General features: G+C 39.7%; 3 protein-coding genes across 5 annotated transcripts; 1 reads left to right on the top strand and 2 right to left on the bottom strand.

Moving 5' to 3' along the window:
• The first annotated feature begins 2,983 nt into the window (after positions 1-2,983).
• LOC105971380 (protein WEAK CHLOROPLAST MOVEMENT UNDER BLUE LIGHT 1) lies at positions 2,984-7,893 on the top strand. Of its 2 annotated transcripts, none has more exons than XM_012996230.2 (4): positions 2,984-3,271; positions 4,038-4,118; positions 4,207-5,168; positions 5,779-7,893. In XM_012996230.2, exons 3-4 carry the CDS (start codon positions 4,251-4,253, stop codon positions 7,546-7,548), a joined length of 2,688 nt encoding a protein of 895 aa, XP_012851684.1. In that variant the 5' UTR covers positions 2,984-3,271; positions 4,038-4,118; positions 4,207-4,250; the 3' UTR covers positions 7,549-7,893. The 2 variants fall into 2 exon arrangements, with proteins under 2 accessions (XP_012851684.1, XP_012851685.1); XM_012996231.2 differs by having other exon boundaries at positions 3,049-3,172.
• Positions 7,894-8,736: 843 nt separating this feature from the next.
• On the bottom strand, positions 8,737-10,786 carry LHCA5 (photosystem I light harvesting complex protein 5). Of its 2 annotated transcripts, XM_012996287.2 has the most exons (7): positions 10,655-10,786; positions 10,375-10,576; positions 10,178-10,310; positions 9,950-10,062; positions 9,752-9,859; positions 9,062-9,150; positions 8,737-8,978 (listed from the first exon to the last, which is right to left on the bottom strand). In XM_012996287.2, the coding sequence occupies exons 1-7, from the start codon at positions 10,704-10,706 to the stop codon at positions 8,836-8,838; spliced, it is 840 nt and encodes a 279-aa protein (XP_012851741.2). In that variant the 5' UTR covers positions 10,707-10,786; the 3' UTR covers positions 8,737-8,835. The 2 variants fall into 2 exon arrangements, with proteins under 2 accessions (XP_012851741.2, XP_088671693.1); XM_088815567.1 differs by lacking the exon at positions 10,655-10,786 and having other exon boundaries at positions 10,375-10,648.
• Positions 10,787-12,022: 1,236 nt separating this feature from the next.
• On the bottom strand, positions 12,023-15,341 carry LOC105971398 (Vacuolar import/degradation, Vid27-related protein). The gene is made up of 2 exons (XM_012996252.2): positions 13,382-15,341; positions 12,023-12,628 (listed from the first exon to the last, which is right to left on the bottom strand). The coding sequence occupies exons 1-2, from the start codon at positions 15,050-15,052 to the stop codon at positions 12,338-12,340; spliced, it is 1,962 nt and encodes a 653-aa protein (XP_012851706.2). The 5' UTR covers positions 15,053-15,341; the 3' UTR covers positions 12,023-12,337.
• Between the last annotated feature and the right edge of the window lie 5,001 nt (positions 15,342-20,342).

Genomic DNA, 20,342 nt, shown 5'->3' with positions numbered 1-20,342 from the left:
ATATTATTTTACATATGTCTTCATTTTCTTACGTCATTCATCCGCCTCTCACCTTCTCTTCTCTCATTTTTGTCATTCTCTCCATAGCCCGTTTTGTCCATTTTCTCTCTGTCTTGACTAATCCATGGTGCAGCAAGAACCACTCCACCGTAGCCTCCACCACCTACCCCTGAAAAGCATAGCATGAGCCGACGACTTTAGGAACAACCTCAAGGACGCGCGCATCTCCGTTCCCTCAACATTGATGTCGAAGCCGCCAGATCAAAAGATATCGTCCCGCCGCCGCCGCCATCACTCCGATTCTCGATTTAGTTGTAGAATACGACATCAAAAACTCAAAAGTCCCTCCCTACCTCCACCCCTCAACTCCACCATTGGATATAGTGACTTTGCAGCCACCGCCTCTGCCCCGTCGTCGTCGTCGTTCTTATTTTTTTTTGATTTTTTTGTGATGCTTTTGATGTTAGGTATCTTTTAAAGCAATATAGTTGCTTTTGTTATTCTGCTATTTTTTTATAGTTGTTTTCGTTATCCTACTATTTTTTTAGTTGTTTTCGATAGTTTTTAGTTGTTTTCGATATTTTTGGTTGATTTTCAATTTTTTGGTAGTTGATTTTGATTTTTTATTTTATTTTTCTAATTATATGACCTGCTGAAAAAAAAAGAAAAAAAATATGAATAAAAAAAATATATATAGTTGATGTATTTTTAGTTGTTTTTGACATTTTTAGTTGATTTTGATTTTTTATAGTTATTTCAATAATATGTAGTAATTTGTCAATTTGGTAAATTAGCTGGAAAAAAAAATCGTTTTGGATTCAAAATAAATGATATGAAAAAAACAAAATTTTTTAGTTGATTTTCAGAAAAATTGTAGTTGATTTCGAAAATATTATAGTTGATTTTGGAGGAACAGAACTAAAAAAATGCTGAAAAGAATATTACTTTTTAGTTATTAACAAAATATTTATAAAAATTATTTAAAAAACTATTTTTTAAATAAACAAAACAAAAAAAAAATGGAAATTAGAAAAGAAATAAAATAGGCACGTGCAACAAATAATATGGGAGGGTAAATTTGAGAATAAATAAAAGTTGAGCTTATCACTAATAATGATAAAGAGACAAAATCCATCCTTATTAAAAAAATGTTAGAGGATGTTCTCACTGATAACCTCAAAAATATTTGGTAGGATTTTTTTAAGAAAATAAAATTTTAGATAATTTGGTGATGTTTGGTTGAGGGATATTAAAAAAATTTAATGCGACATTTTTGCACCATGAAGATAAACATACTGAAAGTACAAAAATACCCTAACAAGCAAGATGCACTCGGAATGAATTTTTAAAATTCAATCGAAGTAATGTTTTTCTGTTCTTCATAGTGTAAACTGTAAAGTGCAAGTTGAAATTTTATTTGGTCTCCATTATTTGACTATTTTATCATTGACCAATTGAGGAAAATAATAAATTTGATGTAACATTTTGCACCCTTCATTTATTTTATCATGACCAAAAAGCTACATTATAAAAGTGTAAATTAAATTAAGCCAACTAAAACCAGTCAAATTGGTAATGCCAACTAAAAACGTGTAGAAAACAAAAGCGTTCCTAATATTCCGCAACGGACGGTGTCTTTTATCATTTTAATATAATTAAATAAGATAAATAATTAAAAGCAAATAATTAATGTTTAGTGGTCATTCAATCAAGACTTTCTTGCTTTTCATGCAACCACAAATAATTTATAATTCCCTATTCAAAAACAGGGTTGGCAATCGGGCCATGTGAGCCGATCTTGGGTTGGCTCAAGCTCACATACCATCGAGCCTCGTTACTATAGGCTTAAGCTCACATGTTATCGGGCCTCATTATAGGCTCAAGCTCGGCTCATGTATTTTTTCGGGTTTCGGGTCTATATCGGGCCCCATTACTATATAATTGTAATGAGTAAATTTTTTTTTATAAAAATAAGTGATGAACAAGATTTACCTCCATTGAAGCCAATAAAAAAAAACCCTAAACGATCTTTGAAAGTTATTGGAAAAACTTGAAAATAAAACTGAAATAAGTAAAAAAAAATCAGTAACTCTTATTATTGGAAACATTTTATATTCTCAAATCTCGGTGACTACTTAATTCCTTTTATTTTGACTTTTTTCTTCGCAAAATCAAATAATCTTATACGGTCATAACTTGTATATTGAGTCATAGTATTAAAATAATAAATATATTATATATTATATTATTATCCTAATTGGTCGGGCCTTATTCGGGTTGAGCCATAGTAAGTTCATACTCGACTCATAAATAAATCGGATTTAGTAAAATGGCTCAAACTCGACCCGGCTCACTAAAAAGTAGGCTCGGCTCAAATATAATCGGGCCGAGCCATCGAGCTTCGGTTAGGCCCGGCTCAATTGCCGGTCCTATTCAAAAATAAAAAGAAAATTATAATAATTCTTAAATGAAAAAGAAGGGTAAATTACGGCCACACCATGAGGTAATGTCACATTATGAAGAAAAAAAATTCTTTTATGCTTCAATAATTACAACCACCTCATCAACTATGAATTTTCAAAATTAGTGAAATCTTCTAAATCATGTGGAATATTCTCTAGTTTGTACCTGTTTTACCCAATTTGAGCTCCACATTTTGAAACAAAATGATCATAAGATGTATCTCTTGGCTTATACATGTTAGATTGTTGTGCATCAGAAACGAGTACAAGCTAGAGAACATTCTACATAATATAGAAAATTCTGTTGAATTTGACACCATAAAGGTGGACAAGTAAGAAGTTTCATAGTTGAGGAGGGTGGTTGTAATTACCCAAACATGAGGGATTTTTTTCGTTATTTGACCTTACCTCAGAGAGGTAACCATAATTTACCAAAAAAAAAAGAACAAGAACTAGAAAAATAATAGAAAATAAAAATCAATTTCCACTAAATAGATGATCTCCTTAGCTTAGGGCTCCATACACGTGTTATTACCACACACACACATACATGATATACATAATACACACATACATACATAATTACATACACATCCGTATATACTGATTTCTCTTTGATTAATATATAATAATTAAATATTGATTTACTATTTTTAGGTGTGAGTGATTTTTGGGGGGCGATTTCGAAATACTAGAAAGCCGAAAAAAAGGTTGTAATTTTCTTGTTTTTTTTTTTTCTTTTTCGTGTAATATCATTTCGCAGCTTGTCGTTTGACTTTTCTCTCGTCGTCGTTTTTTGGTTGTTCTTGGTAAATTTCTTCCCCCCTTTTGAATCTATACGATTCTCTGTTCTTGATTGGCCGATTTGAATGATTGATCTGATTATTCGATTCGTGATTAATTGTTTTAAATCAATGATTTTGCCTCTTTTTTTTTAGGTTTTGATTTTGCTTTTAATTTTTGTTTTGATTGGATTGATTGATTCAAGGGCTTCATTTAATGGAACTAGTGTTTATTGCTGTATGTATATCTATATATAGATATAGATGTAGATGTATATATACACCTGGTGATTATTGTAATCTTTTGGATAGAGAATGTAGAACAAGATTGTGTGATTTAATTTACATATATTTGATATTAATGATTTCGATTTTTCGATTTACGGTGTTTATGGCGTGGATTTTATGAGAATCTGATGTTGGTTTTTTATTGAATTAACAAGATCTGAATTTGCTCTGAAATGTATTAGATATTAAATAAATAAATAAAAAAAATTATATCTTCTTACACTTGCACATGTGTTTTCGATTACGATTTTTGGAATCGGGTTTTAGGATTTTGACATGGCGGTACAATGTCGGGTTTCTGTGGAAATATCTGTTCTTATAGGTAAATGGTGTGGTGTGTTTTCAAGTGATGAAGGATAAATTAGTTACGTAAATTTCTAAAATAAGTTAGCTTTTCGGATTTAGGGAAATAAGAATTAATCGTAAAATTTGCTTATGAGTTAAATGTCAAATAGATTGTTGAGATTTTAATTTTAATAAATCCTTTCGTTTATTTAATTGGCAGGTAATCTACCAGTATGATACTCGGCAACTGAGGCTTAATTACTCGACCAGCTGTCTTCATTTGCCGCATGTATCTTGGGAGGTACGTATACGAACTTTCAAATTTACGTACGTTTCAGTAAATTGTGTATAAAAACTTATTTCTTCTTCACATTTTTTCGGTTCCACAGGATTTCAAGAACTAAACCGAATTTACGATTTTTAGCATATAATAATGGAGGGTGACAAAACTTGTGCTCAAGAATCCTCTTCTCACCCAATAATGGAAACTCGTTCGATAAACGAAGACACTAATGGAAAATTAAATATTTCCGAATCTGCACAAATAGAAACTCCGATTGTCATAACTTCCGAAGAAGATTCGGAACATAAACTTAGCTCCGTTTCCCAAGAAACAACCACTCTCCCGATAACGGAGGCTAAGGAAGAACCACCGCTCGAAAGCCACAAAGATAATAATAATGTAGAAATTATTTCTCAAGAAACCACTCTCCCGATAACGGAGGCTACGAAAGAACCACTGCTCGAAAGCCGCAAAGATGATAATAACGTAGAAATTCTTTCCCAAGAAACCACTCTCCCGATAACGGAGGCTACGGAAGAACCACCGCTCGAAAGCCACAAAAATGATAATAATGAAGAAATTATTTCCCGAGAAACCACTCTCCCGATAACGGAGGCTACGGAAGAATCACCGCTCGAAAGCCCCAAAGAAGATGATACTAATGTAGAAATTCTTGCGGACCCCGTTTTTTCGTTGGAACAAAAAACGGATGATGCCACTTCAGCATCGATTGATGAAGCTTCTGATGGGCCCAAAATCGAGCAGGAAAAAGATTTAGAAACGCCTCCGAAAATAATTGCTCGGCTATCGCCGGAGGATGATTATAATATACCTCCTGTCTCGTCACCTCAGGCGAAATATGGTAGCATTGGTCATAATATTACCGCCAAAATTGCGATAAATTCGAATAAGAGTCAAAAACCGACCGATCAAGCTAAGATGACTAACAATGGTGGGTTGACCAGAGGTCAAATCGACACGGCGGCGCCTTTTGAATCTGTGAAGGCTGCTGTTTCTAAGTTTGGGGGCATTGTTGACTGGAAGGCACATCGTGTGCAGACTGTGGAGGTATATTCTTCTGAGTCTCGTGTGTTTCTTTGTCAATATTTTTCATACATGTATGTATATATACACAAACACACGCACACATATATTTTTACCTGTGTGAAAGAGATGAAATTTGGTTCAAGATTGATAAATAATTTCATAATTTAATTCTTGGTTAGTTAATACAACCGCTAATATTTCTTGAAATATATATTCTTGATTCGCTGTATTTATAAGATAACACTTATACAAGAATTCTTTAATATATGGCAAATTTATGAGTAATTTATAAACCTTCATAAAAAACAACCGACTTGGCTTTTTTTCTTTGTCGGAATTGATGAAATCTTGAATCTCGTTTCTGATTTTTTATAACATAGTAAGAATTTTTGCTCTGGTTTTACGTAGATTATCACCGCTTTAGAAAGTTCCATTTCAAGAAGGGGGCATTATGGTAAATAGATAAATCATCTTCAACTTCATTATCCTAATATCCTTGTCAAATTCCCACGACGCCCTCAATTATTTGCTCGTTATTAAAGACATGCACAAATTCGTTATTTTCCTTCACAATAGTCTAAATATTTTTTCGCATTGATAAGCTTATGTATTCGTATCTCTCTTAATGCAGAGACGAAAGATCATAGAACAAGAACTGGAGAAAGCACACGAAGAAATACCCTTATACAAGAAACAATCCGAAGCAGCCGAACAATCGAAACTCCAAGTCCTAAAAGAACTAGACAGCACCAAACGCCTCATCGAAGAACTCAAACTCAACCTCGAACGAGCCCAAACCGAAGAGCAACAAGCCAAACAAGATTCCGAACTGGCAATGCTAAGAGTGGAAGAGATGGAGCAAGGCATCGCCGACGAATCCAGCTTTGCCGCCAAGGCACAGCTCGAGGTCGCCCAAGCCCGCCATGCTGCCGCCGTTTCCGAGCTCAAATCCGTCAGAGACGAACTTGAGCAGCTCAAGAAAGACCACTCTCTTTTGGTAGCTGAAAAAGAAGCTTCAGTCAAAAGGGCCGAAGAAGCTGTTTCGAGATCGAGGGAAATCGAGAAATCCGTTGAGGATCTTACAATCGAGGTTATTACAGCGAAGGAATCATTGGAATCCGCGCACGCTGCACATTTGGAAGCGGAGGAGCACAGAATCGGAGCGGTTATGGCGAGGGAGCAAGATATACTCACCTTGGAGAAGGAGCTAAAGCAAGCCGAGGAAGAGCTTGAAAAGGTGACTCAGCAGGTTTCGTCGAGTAAGGAATTGAAATCGAAATTGGATAAGGCGACCGAATTGTTGCGCGATTTGAAAGCTGAGCTGGCAGATTACATGGAATCCAAATTGGATCAAGAAGAAAAAACCGTCGGAAAAGAAGAACTTAAAGAGGTGAAGGCAAATATTGAGAAGGCGAAAAACGAGATTACGATCTTGAGAGTTGCTTCAGCTTCGTTGAAGATGGAGCTCGAAAGGGCGAAATCGGAACTTGTTGCGATTCAGCAGAGGGAAGGGATGGCTTCGATCGCGGTTTCGTCTCTCGAATCAGAAATTAACAGGACGAATACCGAAATCGCCCTTGTGAAGGCGCAGGAGAAGGAAGAGAGAGAAATTATGGTGGAGCTTCCGAAAAAGCTAACCGAGGCTGCTCAAGAAGCCGATCGAGTGAAATCGCTAGCGCAAATAGCTAAAGACGAGCTTAAAAAAGCTAAGGAAGAAGCCGAGCAAGCGAAAGCTGGGAAAAGTACGGTCGAGAGCAGATTAATTGCGGCTCGAAAGGAAATCGAAGCTGCTAAAGCTTCCGAAAAATTGGCACTCGCAGCTATAAATGCTTTGGCGGAGAGCGAATCTGCTCAAATTAACAACGACGATGATTCACAAAATGGAGTAACCCTTTCTTTGGAAGAATATTACGAGCTGAGCAAGCGGGCCCACGAGGCGGAAGAGGCGGCGAACGCTCGTATAGCGGCGGCACTGGCTGAAATCGAGGTCGCTAAGGAATCTGAATTGAGGAGCTTGAGTAGGCTTGAGGAAGCTAATTGCGACTTGTCTGAAAAAAGGGCTGCTTTGGAAACTGCGCTGCGAAAATCGGAGAAAGCACAAGAAGGGAAATTGGGAGTCGAGCAAGAACTGAGAAATTGGAGATCGGAGCATGAGCAGAGGCGAAAGGCTTTGGAATCGAATAATATAAGTCCGAAAGTAAGTTTCGAGGAGAGCACAGAAACCAAGAGCTTTTCGAATACGCCTCAGATTTGGAGTCCGAATTCTTACACGAGCAATACGGAAACCGAGGCATCGCCAGGTGTCAAAGTTGTTACAAAGAAGAAGAAGAGATCTTTCTTCCCTAAAATATTGATGTTTTTGGGGAAGAAGAAGGCGCACGCATCGTCTAAGTCTTCGTAACTATCGAAAACGAGTTCTTGTTTGTGTTTTTTTATATTTTTTTTTTGGTTTTACTTGTGGCGTGAAAATTTCGACTGCCTTTGAAAAAAAATTGGTCTCTCCTCGGGTTTTCGCCTGAATATTGTATGTATGTTGGTCCTATTCTTGACAAACAGATATACTTGTATAGGAGTGTGTGTGTAATTGTTTTTTGTGTGTAATAGTTTGATCAGATCAAATGAAAAATGTTCTCATCAGAACTCTGAATGTAAAGTATGTAATTTGTAATGTGATCTCTAGTTCACAGGTTTGCATTTGTGGATTTACAGGGATGTGTTTTATGTACAGTATACCCGATTTTTGTAATTCGATTTGTATTCGAATCCTTGTTTTCTAGATTTTCGTTTTCATCGGTTCGTTTTCGATCTTGACCTGTAGGTAAAAATCCGGTTTGAGCTGGTAATAAAATTTACGATAAATTACACTTACTCCCCTGAGATATGCTAAAATAACTTTAAGGTCCCTGTAGTATCGGCAATTACAATCACCCCATAAACATTGTTAGAAACCCTAACAGAATAATGCATTGACTAAGTTATCCTGTTAGGGTCCTAACGTACTATTAGTTTCAGGCAGTCGTGGAGACATAGATCTCCTAACATTTCTTAAATCCTTATTATTTTATATAAAATTTATAAATTTCCGTCTATTGGTAACACTAACTGCCCCGCGGGAAACAAATGCATGTAGTGCATATCGGTCCCCAGGACATTAAATTTTGGCTCCGGTTATTGTTTCTCGGGTGTGGTTGTAATTATCGATACCACAGGGACCTTAAAACTATCTTTGCATACCTCAGGGGTGAAGGTGTAATTTACCCTAAAATTTAAATTTCATTGAAACAAATAGGGCAAAATACGGTTACCCCCTAAGGTATGGCCAAAATATTAAGAAAAAAAAAAAAAATTCTTGTTTGGGTAATTACAACCACCACCTCCTTTTAAATATTTTTACATAAAATATTATGTAATTCAGTTATTTATTGAAGCAAATCGTATATTCAGTTCGGTAAACGGTATGAAATGTTGGCGTACCGAAATTTCGGTTCGGTTTTACCGATTTAACATCCCTAAATTTACCTGTGGATGATTTTATTCATAAGATAATACATAGTTGAGGGGTGCCTATAATTACCAAGCAGAAGATGGGTTTTCGTAATTTGACCATAACCCAAAGGATGGCCGTAATTTGCCCAAAACAAATAAAAAGAAGTTACATTTCACAAGTATTTACTGAATGAATGAATGATTAAGAACTGGATTGAACCATTGTTTGAATGATTGTTGTATGCCATGGATTAGAGAGATGCTTTATCAGATTCTCAATTGGGCCCACATGTGTCACATTAGCTTGGACAAAGAAACCAACCATAGCCATCATTGCTAATCTTCCTGCACAAAAAAATTAATAACTAGAAATTAGAAATTAAAATAAAAAAGAATAATTAAAAAAATAAAAAAATAAATAAAAGAACCATTTTTAATCTCTTTCAGCTTCAATTCATGAGCATTCTTTATATCTTTAGCTAGTCCAAGAGGATTCAGCAAAGGTCCACCAGGGTACCTGCAAAAAAATACCATATGCAACTTCAAATTCATTTATTTATTTTCTTTATTTTTAGATTGCCCCCTTTTTTAGGAAAAAATGGTTAAAAGCCCCTCATAAATATTTTGTATAGCTAAGAGTCCACTCGGATATTTTGAATTTGCTGAAGGCCATCGGGACAAGTTAGTTAGACGGTTTAGACAACTGAGCTGAAGAGTTTACACTGAAAATAGACAGCTTAGTTGTGGAACTTGGACTGAAAATAGACATCTTAGATGAAAATAACATTTTCCAATGATGTTGTGGCGGAATTTAGGCGGTCATCGGCCTGAGACTGGTAGAGAGAGGCGGAAGAGTGGAAGAAATGTTACTTTTAGAGTGGATGCAGTTTTTAGGATGAATGAGTTAGAGGATAATAATGTATTTTCAGTCTAAAATGACTATTTTCGATCTAAAGTTCTTTAACTAAACTGTTCCGATAGACTTTTATCAAAATGCAAATATAGTTGTCCTGATTTGAAAGGGTATTAGTGCCCAGGGTTGTTTAGCTAATTGCCCCCTTAATTTAATTATTTAAATCAAATTAAAAATTATGAGGAAAGAAAGTGGTGAAAATTACCCAGGTTCAAGCCCTTCAAGTGAAGCTTCTAACCCAAAGAAGAAAGATCCATTCTTGGCTTGAGATCCTGGATTCTTGAAATCCATGTATCTTTTTGTTTCTACAAAACTGCATTGTAATTATAAATATTATAAATAAATAAATTAAATTAAATAATTGGATAGAAAATATGAGAGCAATATAAATAATTAGTAGTACCCCATCAAGAGTAGTTGAACAATGAATAGAGTAGTAGTGTTAGCGAAATCGAATTTGGTGGCGCCGGCTTCGTACCACACCGGCAAATCGCTTATTCCGGTCACACGTAATAGCTGACGGCGATCAATAAAAACACGTAGCCTCAAATAATTTCGCTAATTTTTTTTTTTCAAATAGACCATAAGATACGACGATTATTTCATTGTTTGAAATAAAAATCAAACTTACATCGGTGAAAAGAATACCGGCAACTCCGGCCATTGCGAAACGAGAATGAACTAGCTCCGCTTGTACGTACCACTTCAAACTTTTCGGATCCTCACCAAGTCCAAGAGGATCGAATCCGAAATCTCCAGCAAGTCTACAAAAAAATATTCATAATGCTACCATAATATAATTAAAAGAAAAAAAAAAACGGGACTTACGTTCCATTGAGATAAGACGGGGGGTCGAGGCCAGGAAGCCATGTGGGCCGATCCTGAGCTCGAACCGTCACACGAGAAGCCTTTCTCGATAGCCAATTATTGTTGTTTAATGATTTGCCAAATGTCGTTATTTTGTTAATGTTGTTTTGAGGGAAGAGAGAGGAGTTAGAATGAGCAACAATTTGGAAGCTGCTTCTTGCCACTGCAATTTCCATTTTTTTTTTTTATTGAAATTAATTATTTATTTGTTTTTTCTTGTAAAAGAATTGTTGATGAATACCTTTGGGGGAAGAAGAGGATTCAAAACCAAGGTTTTCAGTTAGATTCATCATTCATGATAGCATGGGCCCCACTTATCCCTTTCCTTCACAGCCTTCCATTTCTAGTTTCATGTCAACTGTTTTTGTGCTATATTGAAAAAATTTTAGTTAAATATATGAAAATATTGCACTTTGTCCCCTAGAAATTTTAAAAATTTGCACTTTCCCCCTAGAAATTATGAAAAAGAGACATCCTCTGCAAATTATATTTTGTTGCACTTTGGCCCAAAGTCAAACTTCCGGCGCATTTTTTGCCGAAATTGACAAAGGGGATCGTCGCTATTTCAGGGTATATATGTAATTTTGTCATACCCAACTCAAACACCCATTCATATAACCCACGAATTACACATTAGGATTGAAAAAGTAGGGTTCTTCTCTATCAAATTTATAAATTTTCCGAATTCAAACCATACATTACATGTGTCCTATTTTGTGTTCCTTCTCTCATGATTTTTGTACTCTGTGACGGGAACACGGGATAGCTTTCTAATCGAAGAAATAATGAAAGATTCTTACGATTTTCGGACTAAATCCCTAATTTTGTGTTATGAGATTGGTTGGTGAAATGAGATTCGAGTGTTTGAGGTTATTGTGCAAAAGAGAATGATATTAGGGTTTGAATTTGGCGGGAAGGGTGAAATGACGGCAATTCCCTTTGAGTGGACGGAGTTTTGTCAATTCCAACAAAAAATACGCTGGAAGTTTAACTTTAGGAGTGCAACATAAATATATTTTACAGGGGGCGTCTCTTTTTTGAATTTTTAGGGGAGAAAGTGCGAATTTTTGAAATTTTTGGGGGCGAAGTGCAATTTGCCCTAAAATATATTAAAATTTTGTGTAAATTACGGCCACCCCTATGGTAAAGTAAGGTCAAATTACGAAAACCCCCTCATGTTTGGGTAATTACAACCACCCATCGACTATGAATCTTCTTACAAATTCACCCTTATGATGTCAAATTCAACATATTCTTCTAAATTCTGAATATTCTCTAATTTGTACATTTTGTCCGAAAATGCAGTTTCTGATGCACCACAAATTTGATAGTTACAAGTCAAAAGATACATCTTATGATCATCTTGTTTCAAAATATGGAGCTCGAATGAGGTAGAACGGATACAAACTTGAGAATATTCCACATAATCTAGAAGATTTCACTAAAGTTGACACCGCAAGAGTAGACGTGTAAGAAGATTCATAGTTAAGGGGTAGCTGTAATTATCCAAACATGAGAGGAATTTTCATAATTTGATCGTATCTCATGATTGGCCGTAATTTACCCTAAAATGAATATAGTATAGTATAGTGAGACAAAACTGTGTAGGATAAACTAAGGTAATTGTTTTTTTCTTTAAAAAAAATTAAAAATTACATCTATCCAAGAACAAAAGTCATCAGACTACAATTATCTTAATATCCATCCCAAGTACTACAACAATTAAGGTTGTCAGATGCAACCTAATTTAAGTATTTTAAAGACTACCAACAATATAACTGCAGATACAAAGTCAACCCTCTAAAATTGACCTCCCAACAAAAACAATTCTCAAACAATACAAACACACACACACACACTCAAAACATTACAAGCCAAATAAAAACCTAAGATGTTACTACACATAGTAAAATCCGACTCTTTCTCACATGCAGAGTCGACTGCTCGATATGCTGAACGAGCTGACTTTCATGGGGGTGGCCACCACTAATGGAGCTTCAGGCGAGTCGCTGACTGCAAATTTCTCGTGCATGAAACGACTGTCAACAATGGAGTCGTCTTTCAGGACAATCTTGTAGCAGTAGCAGCTTTTCAAGCCCAACTGATTCTGGTAGCATTCGTGGGACCCGTCTTTCACCTGTTGGAAATTCCATATTACGCTGAACTTGCCCACAGTAGCAACCAGGTGCCGCTCCTGCCTTCCGTTTTCAGTTACCTGACAAGTTGAGCAAACATTTTCAAGAATTAGTGCCGTTGTAGTATTTAAGCAAACTTCAAAGAAATCTCAGAGTTTACCAAGAACATGTGACAAAAAATTCAAATGTACAAATAATTTACTTTCTCACAAACGCAACCCGGTTCAAGAATCAACGTACAGATTTTCATCAAGAAAGTTGACACAGTCGATGTTTAATTAGTTTTTACTCATTGGTTGACGTGCAATTGCAATCCTTGTTGTCTCTTATATCTAAAACAACTGACGGGTATCGAGAATGTGTTGTTTGCAAAACAGTAAAATGGCTTAAGAAGTCTTCTTGAAACAACAAAAATCCTCCCCAGAAAAAAGAAAAAAAAAATCCACACCTAAACCATCATGTATTTGCCACCCATTAGGATCACGTTGAAACATTTAGGACTTTGGCTTACAAAATTCAATCTCAATTCCTACAAAATTGATTTCATCAAGAACCAAAAGTACCAAAAAGCACACAAAAATCCATCCAAAGCTAAGCATAGTAGCATATACTAATCATGTGACCATATAGAATTCCAGACAAAGATAAACGCAAGACTCCCAAAAGCCACTACCAACAGAAAGGATCGACAACTCAGCGAAACAACAAAACCACCAGAATCCGCTAATATATCACAAGCTTACTAAAGGACGATAACAAACAAGATCAACAATATACGTAAAGACTAAACCAACAATCCAAGAAACGTAAGAGATACAAAAACGATAACATACCCACGAAAACTGAGCATTACGGAACTTGCTTGTTCCAGCTGTATGAGAATCCACCGGATTCAGCTTCAACAATCTCGGAGCAGAAATCCTGTGCCCCATACGACCAGAAAATCCAGTCTTAGTCTTCCCATCTTTATCCGTGAACAAACTGCAAATGAGGATCAAGTAACTGTCGGTCGTCCCCAAAATCCATTTCCCATCATATGTAACATCAACATGAGTGATAGGCGAACCAAGTCCTGGAAATGCAGTCTTCGCCTGCCTCATAGAACTAACCGAATACAACCTAATTTTCCCATCGAGCGACCCCACCACAATCGAACCATCACCAGCGGTAGCAAAACACTGAAAATTAGTCCCCCTTGAGAACTGATGCCCTTGTGTCCAATTCAAGACGGGCGTACTTTCATTCACGATATTCTGCACTATTCCTTTGCGGTCCCGCATATCCCACCTGCACAGCCTGTTATCGTCCAAACCCAAGAAAGTCGATCCAGATGGATCCATTTGAGCCCCTTTACTATCGTTCGTGATATCTCTCATATTAATATCTGCTCCATCTTTCTCGAATTTCCACTCGGTAACAACTCGCCCCGTTTCGATATCAAGCTGATGCAAACCTCTGGCATGTGGTTTGCCGTCGTTCATTGGACTCATGAGAAGCATGTTAGTCTCGGCCCTCATAAGCAAAGCTTTTCTAGGGGTCAAATGAGTGGAATTAGCACCTTTTCTCGCACTCGATTTGCCATCGTCGAAGTTAACGTATATACCTTTCCCTTGAATACCATGACTATAGTTCCTAACGACCTGAATACCGGAATCACTAACCAAAAAGCTGTTGTCCAAAGCACCCAATGCTAAACTCTGAATCGCACTACCGTTCATTGCATCTTCTCCCAGCTCCTCGGTCAAATCGTGACTTCTTTTTAGGGGCGTTTTCGCGGGAGGAGTTTTGAACAGAGTCTCCTCTGCATCCTCCCACATCGAATCATCGGCTGCTTCAGGGTTAGCCCATCCGAGAAAATCCTTTCCGTAAACCTTCAGCTTATTCTCATCGTTCGCTTCGTAGCCGTAAGTGTTGTGGAAAAGGCAGTCCTGATATATTTTAGTAAAACGATCCCATTCTTCCTGGCTGAAGAACTTAATCGCCCAAACCCCATTGGCTACGAAATCCACACGCTTCTGCTCCTTACACGCCTTCAGCTGCAAATGCTCGTCGATCTTCGCCCGCACTTTCGACCCAATTTTCAGAACCCACCACGAATTCGGGTCGGGTCCTTCCTCCTCATCGGAATCGTCTTCCTCCCCACCATCGGAAGCCGTCTTGACGAACGAGTAAGAAACCACCTTTTCGACCACCACCCATTTGGATTTCTCGGTGCGGCCGCCCACGTGGAGGTAGAGCTTCACCGCATTCTTCAGATTAGGGTTCGGGGTGTCTTTGTTGTACTTGAGTTTGAGCGCTCTGAGCCTAGATTCGACTTCGTCGAGCGACGACGGCGTATTGGGGTCGGTGATTTTCTTGCCGGAGCCGCCGCCGCCGGAAGGATGCGACGATGGGGTGCCGTACGTGTCCTCCGATTCGGATTCCTGATGGGTGGTTTCATGGGATTCGGAGTCGGATTCGGAGTCGGAGAGATCCAGATCTTCTTGGCTGTGGTTGGCGCCCATTACGACGGCGTTTTTGGGGAGCTTGCCGGAGAGTGAAACCGCAGGGGAAATAGGATCCGGGGAGAATCGGAGAGAGAGGAGCGGGAGTTGGAAGGTTTTGAAATTTGAAATGATTTGGGAATTTAGGGTTTTTTCTGAGTGCTGCGGATTTGAATATACACTATTTGCTGATTTCCGGCCTCAACGGATAGTTTTAGAGCAAATAGATAATAATAATAAAAAAAAATTGGGTAAATTTCACTTCGCTCTTTGTACTTTGGTTCGATATCACTTTACCTTCTTCTACTCTCAATTACATTGATTTATCCCCTACACTTGAAAAATTGTCTCAATATGACCCTCGCGATTAGTGTTTAGACCTTTAACATTAATACCGTTTGGTTTAATTCTAAAAATTACAACAAAACCACCCCTCCAACTTAAAAAAAAAAAAATTAAAAAAAAAACACAAAATTTATGTAGGATAGGACCCACTTAGAGAACTCATTTGACTTGATACAACCATTCTAATAAATTTAAATTGTCCAATATGCCCTTCGAAATCCTTAATCTCATTATTTTCTTTGCTCTCTTATTTTCCCGTCTTCTACCTTCTCCATTTCTTTTCTCTTCTCTCTTTTTTCACCCTTCCTAGTTTTTTTCCTCTCAATATGAAGATGAAAAACCACCCATTCTTCATTCGCGAAGACCTAGAAGCTCTCAGATCCAGAATAAAGATCTCCCGATCTCCTACGCTCTCATGGCAGCAGCAGCCCCTTCTCGCCATGAGAGTCTATTATTGTCATTGGAGAAGAAGGAGATCAGTCTACGTGGGGATAGAATGAGACGGTGTGGTGTGGTGATCAGGGCCGGTCCTAGGGTCTGGGAGGCCTAAGGCGAACACAATAAATGAGCCCCCGTGTTTTTTTTTCTCGTATTTATAATTCAAAATATTGGGTCTTTATGTCTTCCCTAATGTGTGTGTATGGCTGGAAATCAAATGAATTTTGGACAAATTTCAAAAAAACAAATTGAAGTGAAAAACTAATCCAGATTCCGTTAAAGAAAATAAAATAACCCAGGAATCGAAAATTCAAAAATTGAACTAGAAAAGTTCATTTTAAAGTTGGAAAATTTCGGGTCGTAATCGGCAAGATTCAGAAAAAATATCCAATTATTAGTCACATATCTTTTTTAAGATTTAAAATAAAATCAGATCGGAAATCGGAATCTTATATACCATTCCGGTAAAAAAAAATTGGAAAAATCGGAAACAAAATTTTTTGGAATTTAGAATAAAAAATATTGTTCTAAAATCGACAAAATAGAGGACCTTAATATATAAATAAAATTATTGGATTAATTTTAATTTGTTTGGGCTTTTTTTAAGAAAAAAAATGGAAAAAAAAAATTGGTTTTGGGCCCTCTTTTTCAGCCCATTTAACTGAAAAAAGAAAGGTTAATGATCCAGCCCGATATCGCTTGATAGATCCAATAAAGACCAAAGGCCCAAATGAGGTCAAAAGGCCCCGTTAGGCCCATCAACGGAGAGGGCCCATCAAACAGCTATTCTGTAGGCGAGAGGGATCACGCAGTGGGTCGCGAGCAGCCCACGAGCGAGAGGTCTCTCGCCCTCTCTCTCTCGCCAAGCTTCCCGCCGCCCGCCGGGTGATCATTGCTGCACATGGGGGAATTTAATGCACGTCCAATCCACTGACAAGAGCAGAGGAATGTCGTTTCGGCCGCTGCTTTTTACACCTGCAGACGCCAATGAGATGACAGATTAAACTGAATTGAAAGTAATTTGGGGTCCGGATGCATAATTACCGCGATGGGACAGGTAAATTAAATTGAAGAGTATTTGGCGTCCGTCCCTTTATGTAGTATAAATAAGAGCAATAAGTACAGGTAAAAACCACGAGACAGATAATCATATACTTAAATTACTTACATAAACACAATATCTTCCTGAGGAAGTTACTAACTTGGCCGTCGGAGTGCTAACTCCGGCCTAAGTCCGGCTCTTTTTCTTCTCGTAGGTTTACCGTGATCTCAGATCCAAGTTCAAGCCTGCTTAAGCTCTTTAAACCAGCCCACCACGAATCCAGCCGGATCAAATGGCGCCGTCTGTGGGAAATCGTTGAGCAAAACTGTGGCAGCGTTTTCCTATAAAAATCACCTTTATCTGTTTTTCGTTAACCAGGATACGTTTATCAATGGCCTCGTTTCCCAGCATAGTGAGGGATCTAACCAGTCAGATGGAGGCCGAGGCAACCCCAGTCCCGCAGGAGCACCAACCAGCCGTCGGAGAGGCCTCTACCGCGAGGGAGGAGACGCCGCAGGCAGCCAACAGTGCGGGAGGTAGCCCCATGGTCGCCATGACTATGGAAAACCTGCAGGCACTCTTGGCGAGCGCTGTCCAGGAGGGCTCTGTGCGCACGTTAAGGGAGCCCGAGGCTGCGTCGCCCAAAAGAAGGAAGGGGGAGATTGGGGGGCAAGGGAGCGAGGGACCCGTCCGCGCAAGCTCCTCGCTCAGTGTGTTAAGCCCTTTCTCAGCCGACATTCTGGATGACGATCTGCCTCACTCATTTCGACCTGTCACTTACGAATACTTGGGAACCACCGACCCTTGTGAACATCTCTGTCGCTTCAATAACACTTCGGATTTGCACCGATTTACTGAGGGAGTGAAGTGTCGGGTCTTCGCGACTACGTTAGCAGGAGCCGCCCAAGCTTGGTTCAGCCAGCTGCCTGCGGGCACGATTGGCAGTTTCGACCAGCTAAGTGCATGTTTTATGGATCACTTCGCGAGCTCAAAGAAGCAAAAGAGGAGCACCTTGACTCTGTTCGCGGTCAGACAGAGGGAAGGGGAATACCTGCGAAGTTTTATCAAGCGTTTCATCTCGGCGACCTTAGAGGTACCAATTACCTCAGAGGAAGTTTTGATTAGCGCTCTAGCACAAGGGCTGCGGGCTGGCGATTTCTTCACTTCGCTCTCGAAAAAGCCTCCCGTATCTTTTAATGCCCTGTTGAAAAAAGCGGAGCGATATATGAACGCGGAGGAGGCAGTGCATAATAAATTTGGCGATAGCAAGGGCGGTCTCGAGGCGAAAAGGGAAAAGAAAGAGGAGAGAATGCAGAAACCGACTCAATTGGCGAGAAGGGAGGTGCAGAGCGAGAGAAAAGTAGGACCTCGTTTTGACAGCTATGCGCCGCTGGTCGCACAGCCAGGAGAGATATTGTTGGCCATAGAGAATAACCCAAAGTTAAAGTGGCCTCGCACGTATGCAGAGGCCCCGAGGAAAAGCCCCACGCTGGGGAGTTTCTGCCGTTTTCATAATGATTATGGCCACACCACCAACGAGTGCCAGCACCTTCGTGATGAAATCGAGAGGCTCATACGCGCGGAGAATCTGCCAGAATTTGTGAAAGAAGGGAACCAGCGCCCGCAACAGTTCCCAGCTCGGCGTGCGAACGAGCCCCACAAACCGGAGCCGGGAAGGCAAAAGCTAAATGAGAGGAAGGAACAGGTGGCGCCGGCCAACTTCATCAGCATGATTTTGGGAGGACCTTCAGGGGGAGACTCCAACAGGGCCCGGCGAGCGCACCTGAGACAGTTGCGAGAGACTGAGGAGTTATTTGGAGAGATAGAGGAAGCAGATCGGGCAAGCCGCGCGCACCTCCGACGCTTGTGCGAGATGGAAGCTCAGCTCGAGGAAGTGCAAAGGATATCTTACGTACCGCCCATTATTTTCGGTCCCCAGGACGAAGAAGGAATCAGGCAGCCGCATTCCGACGCCCTTGTGATTACTGCCATGGTAGCAAATTTTGATATCGCGAGGATATTAGTGGACACCGGCAATTCCGCGGATGTTATCTACTATGACTGTTTCAGAAAGATGAATATGGATTTCGAGTTAAAATATGTAGAGACAAGCTTGGTCGGGTTCTCGGGAGAGTCAGTGCGGAAGTTGTTAGCAGCCGGACAGATCCGGGAGATCCGTTTTCCTACTTGGCTGTCCAATGCAGTTTTAGTCAAGAAGGGCGAGGGCAAGTGGCGGATGTGCATTGACTTCAGGGATCTCAACAAAGCATGTCCCAAGGACTACTACCCTCTGCCACGAATCGACCAGCTTGTAGACTCAACCGCCGGTTGCGAGATTCTAAGTATGATGGACGCCTCGCAAGGATACCATCAGATTCCATTGTGCCTTAGCGACCAGCCTAAGGTGAGCTTCATCACCTCCACTGGAACTTATTGCTACACGGTAATGCCTTTTGGGCTGAAAAATGCGGGAGCCACGTACCAGAGACTAGTAGACAAAATGTTCAAGGCCCAACTCGGAAGGAACATGGAGATATACGTGGATGATATGTTGGTGAAAAGTCAGAGGGCGAGCAATCATTTAGAAGATTTAAAAGAAACCTTCTGCACGCTCCGGCGCTACGGCATGAAGCTTAACCCCAATAAGTGTGCTTTTGGGGTGAAAACGGGAAAATTCCTGGGTTACATGGTAACGGAAAGGGGAGTAGAAGTGAACCCGGAGAAGGTGCAGGCGGTTTTGGAAATGGAGGCACCACGAAATATCAAGGAGGTTCAAATGCTGGCGGGAAGAATAACAACTCTAAGTAGATTTATATCTAAGGCGGGAGAGGCTAGTCACCCTTTCTTTAAAATATTAAGAAAGGGGACTCAATTCGAGTGGACGGAAGAATCAGGAAAAGCTTTCGAGCAGCTCAAGAGCCTTCTCGCTCGTCTCCCGCTGTTGGCGAAGCCCGTGCCAGGAGAAAAGCTGTATGTATATCTTGCGGTAGGCGAGTTCGCAGTCAGCTCGGTCTTAGCCCGAGAAGAGGAAGGAGTGCAAAGCCCGGTATATTATGCGAGTAAACTCTTGCGAGGGGCTGAGATGAGGTACTCCGAGATAGAAAAGATGGGCCTGGCGCTAGTGACGACAGCACGAAAGCTAAGACCCTATTTTCTTTCGCACGCAATAGTGGTTCGGACTAACCAGCCTATGAAGACAGTGATGGGAAGGATGGAAGTTTCGGGAAGAATGGTAAAGTGGGCAGTAGAGATGGGACAGTTCGATATCAGCTACGAGCCACGGGTCGCCATTAAAGGGCAAGCCCTAGCAGATTTTCTGCAGGAGACGACGAGACCAGAGGAACAAGGAATATGGAAGGCGTTCGTCGATGGTTCGGCGAACGCATCAGGAAGTGGAGTAGGAGTGTTGCTAGAGGAGGCGGGTGAGGAGTTGGAATATGCGATAAAGTTGCCTTTCAGAGCCTCAAATAATGAAGCAGAGTATGA

This window comes from Erythranthe guttata, chromosome 3, assembly GCF_056151865.1.
Source record: "Erythranthe guttata isolate IM_541 chromosome 3, IM_541, whole genome shotgun sequence".
Lineage (NCBI taxonomy): Eukaryota > Viridiplantae > Streptophyta > Magnoliopsida > Lamiales > Phrymaceae > Erythranthe > Erythranthe guttata.
Note: the sequence above shows the minus strand (reverse complement) of the source record. Positions and strands in the feature narration are given on the sequence as shown.

Bases quoted from the DNA above. Each gene is read 5' to 3' on its own strand.
- LOC105971380 (XM_012996230.2), top strand. From the start codon at position 4,251: ATGGAGGGTGACAAAACTTGTGCTCAAGAATCCTCTTCTCACCCAATA. The intron at 5,169-5,778 runs GTATATTCTTCT...CTCTTAATGCAG, and splicing joins ATCGTGTGCAGACTGTGGAG to AGACGAAAGATCATAGAACA.
- LHCA5 (XM_012996287.2), bottom strand. From the start codon at position 10,706: ATGATGAATCTAACTGAAAACCTTGGTTTTGAATCCTCTTCTTCCCCC. The intron at 10,063-10,177 runs GTAAGTTTGATT...GATCGCCGTCAG, and splicing joins CCGGTATTCTTTTCACCGAT to CTATTACGTGTGACCGGAAT. The intron at 9,860-9,949 runs GTACTACTAATT...ATTACAATGCAG, and splicing joins GTTCAACTACTCTTGATGGG to TTTTGTAGAAACAAAAAGAT.
- LOC105971398 (XM_012996252.2), bottom strand. From the start codon at position 15,052: ATGGGCGCCAACCACAGCCAAGAAGATCTGGATCTCTCCGACTCCGAA. The intron at 12,629-13,381 runs GTATGTTATCGT...TCAACTTGTCAG, and splicing joins GTAATGCTCAGTTTTCGTGG to GTAACTGAAAACGGAAGGCA.